This window comes from Cebidichthys violaceus, unplaced genomic scaffold, assembly GCF_023349555.1.
Source record: "Cebidichthys violaceus isolate CVI_PGR_0920_01 unplaced genomic scaffold, fCebVio1.0.p SCAF_53, whole genome shotgun sequence".
NCBI classification, from domain to species: domain Eukaryota; kingdom Metazoa; phylum Chordata; class Actinopteri; order Perciformes; family Stichaeidae; genus Cebidichthys; species Cebidichthys violaceus.
The window spans coordinates 1,183,169-1,195,266 of NW_027176739.1; the positions used below are offsets into that span (position 1 = coordinate 1,183,169).

Consider the following 12,098-nt stretch of genomic DNA (forward strand, 5'->3'; position numbering starts at 1 on the left):
TCATGGTGACATGTTGCCTGTTTCACAGAGTCCATTACATCATAGTGTCTCAGACACAGACAGTTTAGACACATGGACACACAGAGACAAGTCCTGCATCTTCTACCTTTTTCAACAAAAGTATTCATGTGTTCAATTTGGTACCTTTTTTTTTCATATGATTACATTTTTTGATACGATTACTTCTGGTTGTGTCTTTAAAGCTGTTGCCTCCATGTTGTACCAAGTGATTATATCATCGTGCAATTTTATTTTTTTACCAATTTTTGTTAATTATTACGTACCAGTAATATGATGAATTAAATCCTATTTAAATATTTTTTATACTTTTGTCACTGATATTTCTTCCATTCTTTGGAAAATTCCTGAAAGTCTGATTTTTTATTATTATTATTATAATTATTATTATTATTTTTCGACTGACAGAAAGATTATCATATAACAATCGTAATGTTGTGTTAATATTCCTATTAATATTATTGTTAACTCATTGTTTTTTTAATTCAATTTCATTCAATTTCATTCAATTTCATTGATGCGTGTTCCATTCATTGTTCCATGTCCCTTACATTGTTTTCAAAATATTGATATTAGATACTCTTAGATATTAGATCAAGTGAAATCCAGCTCCTCTACTCTGCCGATGAGACATTTGGACACACTATGTAAAAGTAGGACATACTGAATGTATCTCAGAGGCACGGATCTAACCGGTACGAACGGTTATGGAAAAGCGTCTCTGTGAACTCACAGACCGGGGGACCACAAAGCCCCCCCCCCCCCCCCCCCAGCGCCCGTCCTGCTTACGGGGCAAATCCACCATTTACCCGCTTTCAACTGTGATGTGCTGACCAGCTGCTGACTTGTGTTTTCATCCCGGTGGCCCATTGCCATTTCACTGGTGATTACACCGCTAAAGAGCTCCAGAGAGCCGGACAATGGCCGAGAGCTTTACATGTCACCAGTGTCATCGGACGCGAAGAATGGGACGCCGCCATTGAACGAAATATCAGCCTGTTTACAGTGAGGGGCCTCGAGGGGGGGGGGGGGGGGGGGGGTCTACATGTCAATACCTACAGGAGACTGTTAATGCAAACTCTTTGGTGTGTGTTTGGAGGAGTGTGTGTGTCGGGTGTGACGACAGGGACAGAGAAGTGTGGGGTTCTTGAGGGGCTCATTTCAGTCGCACAGAAACAAACTCGTATCACATCCCGACGTGTGTCCAACTTCCTGAACGTCTACGGAGACGTGTTACTAAGACCTTTTTGGATAAGTTTAGTGTAAGCAAATTTAAATTCAATACTCAATATAGCAGCAAACAACTATTGGCTGTGTAAAGATACAGTGAAGTATTATCTAACTGAGCAGAGAATGAACTCTCTCCCCGGTTCCCCCTCAGGTTAGCACTGTTAGCTCTGTCAGCACTGTTGTTTGCACTGTTAGCTGTGAGCTGTTAGCTGTGAGTTGTTAGCTGTGAGCTGTTAGCTTCTAGCTGTTAGCTGTGAGCTGTGAGCTGTTAGCTGTTAGCTGTGAGTTGTTAGCTGTGAGCTGTTAGCTGTGAGCTGCTAGCTGTGAGCTGTTAGCTGTTAGCTGTGAGTTGTTAGCTGTGAGCTGTTAGCTTCTAGCTGTTAGCTGTGAGCTGCTAGCTGTTAGCTGTTAGCTGTGAGTTGTTAGCTGTGAGCTGTTAGCTGTGAGCTGTTAGCTGTGAGTTGTTAGCTGTGAGCTGTTAGCTTCTAGCTGTTAGCTGTGAGCTGCTAGCTGTGAGCTGTTAGCTGTTAGCTGTGAGCTGCTAGCTGCTATCCGTCGCCATGTTGAGTCGTTTAGAGGCAATAGAAAGGCTCCCAATCTAGAAAGTTGGCACCTTTTAAAGTGATCATACATTTACTTTTGTGTTCTATTTTTTACATGTTTTGTTCAAATTTTATGTGCAAATATAAAGTTACATTGAGATAACAAACCTCTGAAATCTGTTCTGTGCATTGGCTGCATTCTCTCTAGTGTCCACCAGGGGGCGACTCCTCTGGTTGTATAGAAGTCTAGTCTAAAATGACTCTACTTCTCTCTTGATTTATTCCCTCAGTAAACATTGTAAACATGAGTTTATGGTCTCAATCTCTAGTTTGCAGTCTTCTTCAATACAGCATGATGTTCATTTAGTACATTATGCTCCATTTAGAGTCAAACAGACCAGAAAGCAGGGGATGATTTAGGGGCGGGGCTACACAGTGATTGACAGGTCTCTACCAGAGCCTAGATTCTGGGAGTTGTTGTCGCTTTTTCGTCCGTGTGTTTCCAGTTCACCAAAGTTAATGGTAACATATTGTACTTTTTCACTTCTGGTCGCTAAAAAAAAAAAAGATGGTGACAGCCGAAGTACCAAACTCATTCAAAATGACAGTTTATGAACCAATGGGTGACGTCACAGTGACTACGCCCTACTCTTTTATTTATATATATATATACATATATATATATATATATATATATAGTGTATGATAAAGACAAGAAATGGAAATGGGAAAAAGTACAGCACCCCTAAAGCTCACTAATTATCAAGGTTTGTGTGTGTGTGTGTGTGTGTGTGTGTGTGTGTGTGTGTGTGTGTGTGTGTGTGTGTGTGTGTGTGTGTGTGTGTGTGTGTGTCCTGGTCTCGTAGCTGTATGTTGTGTTGATGTTGTTATGAACGGGGACAAACGGTGGCCTGGCGGGGACAAAATAATAGAGCGAGAGAGACATGAAGAGAATGATGCAGAACAGAGGGATCAGGAGGGATTGTCACCACTGGTGTGACACCGATGTGTCACGGCTGGATTCTCCATGTGAGGATCAAAACACATCAAAACATGACTTCTAAAGCTTCACATTCATAATGGAATAATGACAAGATGACTGCAGAGAAGCTTAACCTGGACTCCAACACTTCACACGTATCCCCAGAAGGCGTTCCTCTTCAAAGAGGAACTTAACGCCGTCCCTTGCTCTCCATCACTGCTGGGTGTGGTTTCTCTCTCTGACCACACCCAACCACACCTCCGCTGGAAGAAGACACCGAAACCTTTTCTGGATTCTGAAAGTGAAAATATCTTCTGTTTTAATCTGTTTGAAATGGGACGATTCATTTGTTGGTGCGCCTTTAAAAAGTGTTTTTTTTATTTTTTATTTGATTTTATTTTAAATGAACTGCTGCCAAACACACACACGCACACACACACGCGCACACACACACACACACACACACACACACACACACACACACACACGGATTTGTTTCTTTATTTTCTTTTCCACTTAAATGAAGAGCTACAAATCATTTTGTCATGACTCAGAATGTACATTAGGGAACATTTAGGTTATTTTTTAGGTGCAAAAAGTCAAGATTTCTGTTTACAATGGAGCTCAAATGAAAAAGTAAAGGCTGTCTTCTACATGAAATGTCTCGTGTTTATTGTGACTGAAGGGATGGACATTCAGTGAGGCGTTTCTCTGATGACGAAGAGGTCAGTTAAACAATGGCCTGTCATATTTACAGACATTGAAATATCAGTTGTATGACGGGGGCCCGCCTTACTCCATCCTGGTCTCATGAGTCAGTGGCACAGGTATGAGGAAGAGGTGTGTTGTGTGTGTGTGTGTGTGTGATGGATGTGAATCCATGGGGTGAACTACACGTTAAACGTTGAACCCTTCTTTCTCTACCTGCAGCTTGTCTCCTGTAATGCACCCGTCACCACGCCGACGCTGCACCCTTCACAGTAATGCGTCCACTCTCTCACTGGAGTCCCGATCCCTGCGCTGGCTGACGGCATGCTTCAGCCGTTAGTCACACTCACTGGAGGAATCCTGCAGGCCGTGTGCAGCGGCTGAGGTCTGGACAGAGGAGAGGCTGAGCTGAGGTGACAGGCTCAACAACGGAGGACTCTGTGTGCATTGAGTCACGAGGGCCTTGATGTTTATGCTGCCATATGATTATGGAAACATCTGTCAGGCTGATTTAAATATGTAAACATGTTGATATACCTGCACACATGTACGTTATTGTTGGGTCAGTTTTACATCAACGGTTGGACGATACTTTCACAAGTAATCATAAGTTGACTTTACATGCAGTAAGTGTAAAGTTACATAAAATGGAAATACTCAAAGTACAAGTAGGCTGCCTCTAATTGAAGTATAGCCTGAAGTACTGTAAGTGTACTTTCTTACATTCCAGCACTGGTAGAGGCACAGCTAAACGCACGCACACACACACACACACACACACACACACACACACACGTGCGCGCGCACACACGTTAAGTCCGACTCTGAGTCTTATTATGTAATCCGCCACACAGACTAAAAAAAGGGGCCCTTTAAAGTTGAGCCACACGTTTGGTGTCACTGAACACAACACACACACACACACACACACACACACACACACACAGGCATCAGCACAGACGAACACTTAAACTCACTGTCTTGTTATGATAAAAGTATGAATCTTTATTTAAAGCGTACACGTGCGGCTCCGGTGTGGACACGTGTGCAGCGGTGCCGTGGAGGAGCACGCGGTAAAGAGGGGGTTTAGCTGCCTTTTTTTTTTTTTTTCCTCCACCACTTTTAATTTGCATATTTTAGGAAACAGAGTGACGGTCAAACGTCAATTCGCCCTCGCGGCGTTTCACACACATGGAAGCACAGCAGAAGCCGTGTGTTTCGGGGCAGATGTTTAACGAGCTAACGGTGATTTGCGGACGCGTTCAAGAGGGCGAGACTGACGTCATCTCGGGGGCTTCGCGCTGCGTTCAAGTCTATCGGAAAAAAACCTTATTTGTTGCAGAAATACACCATCGATGAGTGAGATAAGTCAGTAAATGAGGTGAAAGAACAAATACACGATATAAGAAGTGCATGTGCCTGCGTGGTGTTGTTAACTGTTACTTGTTTTAGTGTTTTCTCTAGTCTACATAGTTATACATGGATGCTCCCAACATTTACATGCATTCAAAATACTATAAACAATGAATTAACTGAACTTACACATGTATTCGATAGCTTTAGTTACTAAATATCTTACAGATTAAGACATTTAAAAATATATATATATATAGTATTAAAAGGCTGCTTGAATAAAGATAACCTTATTATATAATTAACAAAACAATAAACTATTCTTAAAGTGTCCAGTAACTTAACTTTTGACACATGTTGCTGTAAGATTTTGATTCCAGGACTTTAACTGAGTATTTTCACACCGTGAGTTCTTCAACTGGTGTAACACGAAATGTGTATATATATATATATATATATATATATATATATATATAAACATATAATGAATGTGTGTCACAAGCTGACTGATTGAAGAGTCATGTGCTGCACTGATAGGCTCATGTAGACCTCTGTGTATCTACAGACAAGGATCACCGCTTTAATGCAATCAAATCACCCGTTGAAGACGTGACACATGTATATATATATATATATATATATATATATACACACACACACACACACACACACACACACACAGTACATATACATTGGTTCTTAGCTGGTGAATGTTTAGTTTTCTGGATCCAAAGTTGCGATGTGACATTTTATGTCCATATGTTATATGTTTATATAAATGCTTTGTGGTTGTAAACATCTCTGCAGAATATATGACAAAATTGTGCATTAAAAAGTGAGCATTTTCTCATTTACGTCTTCAAAACTGGGTCGGTTGATCCTCTTTTCAAACACTGAAATAAACTAGATTAAAGAAAACAATAACTACTCTGCATCCATCATACATTCAGCACTGAAGGCACTTTTTAAAGGGACACTTTGTGACTTCGGAAATCGTGGATTTCGAGAGGCTTTACGCCGAGGAAGCACTTGAAAGCAGCATCTCGACCTGAAACCAAAGCGCGCTCCCGGCTTTACGTGGCTACTCCCCCTCCCGCCCAGTACACAGTACGTGCGCGTACCCCTATATCGCGTGGTGGGGATCATCCATATTGCTGCTAGTGTTGGAGATAAGGTTGTAATCCTGCGAGGCCCTGGGACACGTTTCTTTCTTTTGTGTACGTGTTTTTATTGCCGACTACTCTGCGTCTTAGGCTGGAGATCTTTTTGGTCTGAGGAGCGACAGAGGAGCGGCAGACTCCGCCGGAACAACTTCACGTTTGCTTTTGAAATTGAAGGCGAATTCGGGCCCGGAGGAGGAGGGTGGGGGGGGGGGAAGAAGAGGACTGGTAATCCTGAAGGGGGAAGAAAGACGGCGGCGTGTGGAAATGGCCACTCAGGTGGAGGCTCTCCTGCCGGGCAACCCGCTGTTGGCGACAGAGCACGGAGAAGTGATGCCGGAGGAGGACGCGCGGAGCGGCGAGGACTCACGGGGCGACGACGGTGCCAAGACCCGGCAGACGGGTGTCGCAGAGCCGGGGAGCGGCGGCAGCAGCCCCGGGCGGCAGGGAGGGACCACCGCCGAGGACGCGGAGGAGCGGACCTCCAACGAGGCGACAGAGGAGGAGGATAAGCAAAACGAGGACGGTGTTAAAGGCCGAAAGGAGTTCACTGAAGCTCCCCCGCCCAAGGTGAACCCGTGGACTAGGAAAATGAATGCGGTGGTGACCGTGGTCAGCGTGAATGGACAAGCACACCACGGTTCGTACCCTCCCTTTCATGTTTTTTAAGTGGCTGTCAGTGTTGTGTTTCCAGTGTCTGTCCGTCCAGGTGTGGTCACACGAGACGACCGAGCAGCTGTCACGAGGAGGAGGAGAAGGAGAAGGAGGAGGAAGAGGAAGAGGAAGGGGGTCAGATAGCATTTAATTAATACTTAAAAAAAAGAAAAGAAAAAAAAGTGCATAAACAAGCCCAGTCTGTGGTCGCCCTCTTGTTGCTCCCTGCAAGCTGGATATATTTGGAGTGAAAGCCCCCCCCCCTCCTCCTCCCAGTGAAGGCTATTCCTGGAGTTGAGGTGTGCACACGGGATTATTACACCCGGTTTTAAATACAAGTGCAAAAGGCACAAAAATGATCTCTCTTAAAAACGCAACACAAACTTTGCTCCTCCAGTTCAACGTGTACTTAAGAGGCTCGTTCCTGTTCTCTGCACGCGGTGTTGTCGTGCAATGGCTGTGATCATGTCATCACACCAGGCAAACTTGTGTGCGTCCAAGTTTTGGTGTATTTTTTTTGGGGGGGGGCTCGTGATGATTTGAGCAGTGTCACCGTGCATGCTCTGCTGCAGTGACTTTAACGTTTTTAAGACACACACGTCCATCCTGCTTCATCACCATGTTCTTCCCGTGTGTGTGTGTGTGTGTGTGTGTGTGTGTGTGTGTGTGTGTGTGTGTGTGTGTGTGTGTGTGATCTACTTCCACCCAGCTTAGCACTCTGACACACTCCCCACTGTTGCCAAATACTACCAAAAAACCGGTCCTCACTACTGTTTACATGTGTTTGGGTTTTTGTTTTGGGGGGGGGGGGGTCGGGTTTTTGCCACACAGCAGTGACATCCGCCCACGTCTCGCTTTGCATCAATCACACGAAGAAGAAGAAAGCCACGAGTTTGGCCGGCTGTGTTAAGTAAGCTAGCTTTAGCCGGCTAACAATAGCACACCCGAGTCCTCTTTGGCCTAGTGCGTCGCGGAGCCCTTCCCACTCACATGTTAGCTTAGCCTCCGTGTTGCTACTGTGCATCTGCATAGATGCAACAAGTCAGGCTGTTAAAGATCCTTTCTTACACAGCCGCCAACGTGAAACATCTGCTCGTTTAATCTCTTTTAAAAAAAAAAAAAAAAAAAAAAAAAAGAGCAGCCTTGTTGTGAGGCGTCACGTGTTCACTCCACGTGTTCCCCGAGAGAAAGGCATGGGCGCTGCTAGCTAAGCTAACCAGCTAGCTAGCACTCGGCCTACCTGCGCTCGAGCCTTGTAAACTCGGGAGGCCACGCATCGCGTGAGGCTGTCTCTCGCGTGAGGCAGCCTGTCTGTTTTGTGGTTAATAGCCCGGCTGTCACGTCGTGTACCTGTTGTCAGCGCGACACAAAAACCCGGCTAATGGCTGCTTGTCCACCCAGCTAGCGGTGGTTAGCATGAGAGCTAACAGGCTGAGACTAGAGTCATCATGGCTTCTGCATTTAGTCTAAACAATATATACACACACACACACACACACACACACACACACACACACACACACACACACACGGGTGTTCTACAATAAACGGCATGATATCAAATAAGCTAATCGATGGTGTGGAGTGGTTATTGGTGATGCTCATGGACACAGCTCAATTATCTGCTATGATGTAGGGCAACGTGGTTTCTTGTCTCTCAGCCCTGTGTGTGTGTGTGTGTGTGTGTGTGTGTGTGTGTGTGCGGTCAGGTCATGCTGAGTCTGTCAGCGATTTGTATTGTCATCTCGTTTGACCGGCCGGCTTGTTTGGTGCCGCCTGTTACAGATGTAGACTCTAGGATTCAGGGTACAGCCTGTACCCTGAATCCTAGCCCTGGGTGGATGCGTGGGTTGGGGTGGGTGGGGGTGGGTTTGGGTGGATGTGCTCCTAAAGCTGTCACATCAGCAAGTAAGCCGGGCTGGGAGCCAGAGGTTGAGATAACCCGGCTGTAGTGCCCCCTTTATGTTGGATTCAAAGACCAACGTCGGCTGGTTGCTGATTGTTGGTTGTTTGTTTAGAGAGTTATGCCCCCCCCACCCCCCCCATACTAACCCATCTAGTTGTTGTTGTTTATGACCGAGTTAGGCTCCTTCTCAGGTTCAATTTCTGTAATTTGTGGAGACGCAAAGTAAAGCTTTACATTTCACAGGACAAAAAAAGCAAATATGTGTCGTGAAATTGAGCTCTTAGTGTCAAATATGGCAAAAAGTTTATTAGTTACGAAGACGGGGGCAGTTTCCTGGCGACGCTTTTGTCCTAGAAAGTGTAACCGAACAGTGAGACGTTGCGTCTCTCGGCGCAGGTAGACCGCTCTCTAATCTGCTGTGTTTACTCGGCGTGTCCTTCAACAAGACCCTGAACTCGTGTCCAGGATAAGAGCACCCCCCCCCTCCCGGCAGCTCGATTCAGAATCACAGTGGGAGTGATGCTGAATGGATTTGGGATTTTGAATAAGCAGCGCCTCGGATGTCCTACTACCGACCGGTGTTACTGTTTGCTGGGGGAGGAAGTAACACTTTCATTTTATCGTCATTGACTTCATATTTTGAGGTTTGAAAAGTTGCCTCGCCCGTGTTTTGGTTGCCGGTGATCTCGGTAGTAAACCCGGCCCCGCGGTGACCGTCTCATCTCCAGGGTGTGCGGCTGCATCGGTGCCGTCACAGCGATGCTCCTCTGGGCCGGTCCCGTCTGAAGCTCTGGTCACAGACTAGAAGGTTCTCTCAATCCTTGTGGTTGTGTTCAACGTCGCACCGGAATGCCTGGTATGTCCCCTAGAGGCCCGACACACCGGTTCAGTGGGATTGTCCTCCTGATAAAACAATTACCACAGTGCCTTGTTTACAATAAGGTACCAATCTGGTAGAAGGGAGGAAGTGTGCACGCCTGGGGGAGAGGGTTGTTCAAAGGAATGCCGCTTGGCTTCACTACTTCCTATCCCACCTGTCTGTCGAGACATCGCACGGCTTGAATCCCCGGCAGGTGAGAATCTGGTCTGACCGCGGCGGCGCCGGGGGGGGGGGGGGGGGGGGGGGCTCGGACTGCAGAGTCGACGGCGGTCTGACGGTTAAACTTCTGGCGTTCGGCTGAAGCGGCTCCTCGGTCTGTGGTTCGTCATGCGACCCTGTTTGTGCCGCGGTGAAGATCGTCTACAGTGTGTTGCTTTGTGTGTTGCTCTGAACATCGGCTCTCGTTGCTGAGATGTGGAGTCCAGAATGTGAGTTAGTCTCCCAGACAAGTGGGCTCAGTTCCTCTGAACAGTCGCCCTAAAGTCACCGGTGTGTTTTGGGGGGGTGGGGGGGGGGGGTTAATGGTGATTCGGTGCTAAATGTTAGCGGCGCTGTTGCCCCGCCTTGTTTCAATCCGTCGCTGCAGAACAAGGGAGCCAGTGTGTTTTCATAAATGTTATAGTTCAGTCCTTCAGCCGGTCCGCAGAGAAAAGCAATGCAACAGAACAAACTAAGCAACAGAACACACTGAAGCAACAGAACACACTGAAGCAACAGAACACACTGAAGCAACAGAACACACTGGGCAACAGAACACACTGAGCAACAGAACACACTGAAGCAACACGTTGTCCCATTGATCAGACGGCCCATGACACAAAACCCACTCTGAATCTACTTTGTTTAAGCCGGTTAGGGTCCCGCTAAAGGGACACATCGTCCACAGAATGAGTGTTGAATGAATGAGAATGAGTGTTTTGTAGAACCATTGTTGCCAAATTCTGACTGTTATGCAACTCAGTCCTTATAATTAAAGCTTCCCAGACGCATGCATCTTCACTAAAACCGTACTATTCAGACTCGTCGTTTTGCAGGACTGCGTGACTAAAGATCATCATGATGTTGTTGAGCAACGACTGCTAACGTATCGTCATTGTAGGGCTGATCATATATTTCTAATAACACTCAATGGAACGGATGCTTGTTCATCAGTAGAGCACATGAGGGTGTTGCCTTATTTCCTTCACTACTGAGCGTCTTTCCTTCGTTGACGTCGACTCACTGACGGTCTTCCAGCTTGTTTGTGTAGCTTCACTGTAATGATGGCTGAATGAGCGCAGCAGAACGTTAGTGAACGTTAAGTGAACGTTGGTGAACGTTAGTGAACGTTAAGTGAACACTGGTGAACGTTAGTGAACGTTAAGTGAACACTGGTGAACGTCGGTGAGCGTAGGTGAACGTTAAGTGAACGTCGGTGAGCGTAGGTGAACGTTAAGTGAACGTCGGTGAACGTTAAGTGAACATTAATGAACGTCGGTGAACATTAGTGAACGTTAGTGAACACGTCGATCTTCATCGCCTCGACTGGGAATCTAACCGTCCGTCAAACATTCTTGTGTTTTGCTGAAACGGGAACATTAGAACATTAGAAATGATCGCCCAACCAGTTAATGCGTGTTTGTGGCTGATGTATTGTTACACTGTATTGTTTGGTGTATTAGCATACCTTTAGTGCGTTACAGAAACTTAATTAACATATGCAAATGTATCGAATGAAGCAACCACACTAACGAGACTTTTGGCTTCTTTTCAAATCAAAAGCTTTTCGTCTAAAATTTAATTTATGATCTTTTTTATTTATTTTTTTTTTTTTTTTAAATATATGATTTTAGCAACTCTTTTCTTTAACCTCCTCTATTTGCATTTGTAAGCAGGATATAAATGTATAATAACAGACTGTAATGTATTTATGACTCCTCCTATGAAGAGGCGTTTTCATTTAACCACATTGTCACACATGATCTATATTTCTGAGTCTAGTCGGTGCCTTTTAATAAGTCCTCATAACGGCTCCATTACAGGGTGTAAATAAAGTTGTGTGATTTTGAATGGCTGAAGTGTGTGAGATGTTTCAGAGCTGCTGGACATTCCTGCAGCTTCTGCTCCGCCGCTGCTGCTGTTGTTTCAAAATCAGCACGGACACACACACACACACACACACACACACACACACACACACACACACACACACACACACACACACACACACACACACCCCCTCTCCGGTCATCGGACACCTCGGGGGGCTTTACGATCTGTGGGGACCCGTCATAAAGGTCACGGACCTGGAGGGAGTGCCGATGTGTGGTTTTGTAAAGTGGAGCTAAGTGCTGGGGTGTGTGTGTGTGTGTGTGTGTGTGTGTGTGTGTGTGTGTGTGTGTGTGTGTGTGTGTGTGTGTGTGTGTGTGTGTGTGTGTGTGTGTGTGTGACTCTCATAACTCGTTCACTCAGTGACAATGTGATGAAACACAATATTCATCATGTTGTACAGCAGGAGTTCTTCTGTTACACTTCTTCCAAAGACTCCAACTAGAAGTGAAACCATTAGTTGATTCACAGATTTGTTGTTTATAACAGTAAATTGATATAATTGCGTATCAACATTCTCATTTCCATCTTCTCAATTGTGATGAATTAATACCTTTTTTTTTTTTTCTTCTTAATT

At 45.4% G+C, this 12,098-nt stretch overlaps 1 protein-coding gene across 1 annotated transcript in view; it reads left to right on the forward strand.

Moving 5' to 3' along the window:
• Positions 1 to 5,968: 5,968 nt before the first annotated feature.
• The window catches only part of larp1 (La ribonucleoprotein 1, translational regulator), a 15,522-nt gene continuing 9,392 nt past the window's right edge, over positions 5,969 to 12,098 (forward strand). Inside the window, exon 1 of the mRNA XM_068731689.1 lies at positions 5,969 to 6,633. Within this exon, the coding sequence (XP_068587790.1) occupies positions 6,261 to 6,633 (373 nt within the window). The 5' untranslated portion in view covers positions 5,969 to 6,260. The remainder of the gene's footprint in view (positions 6,634 to 12,098) is intronic.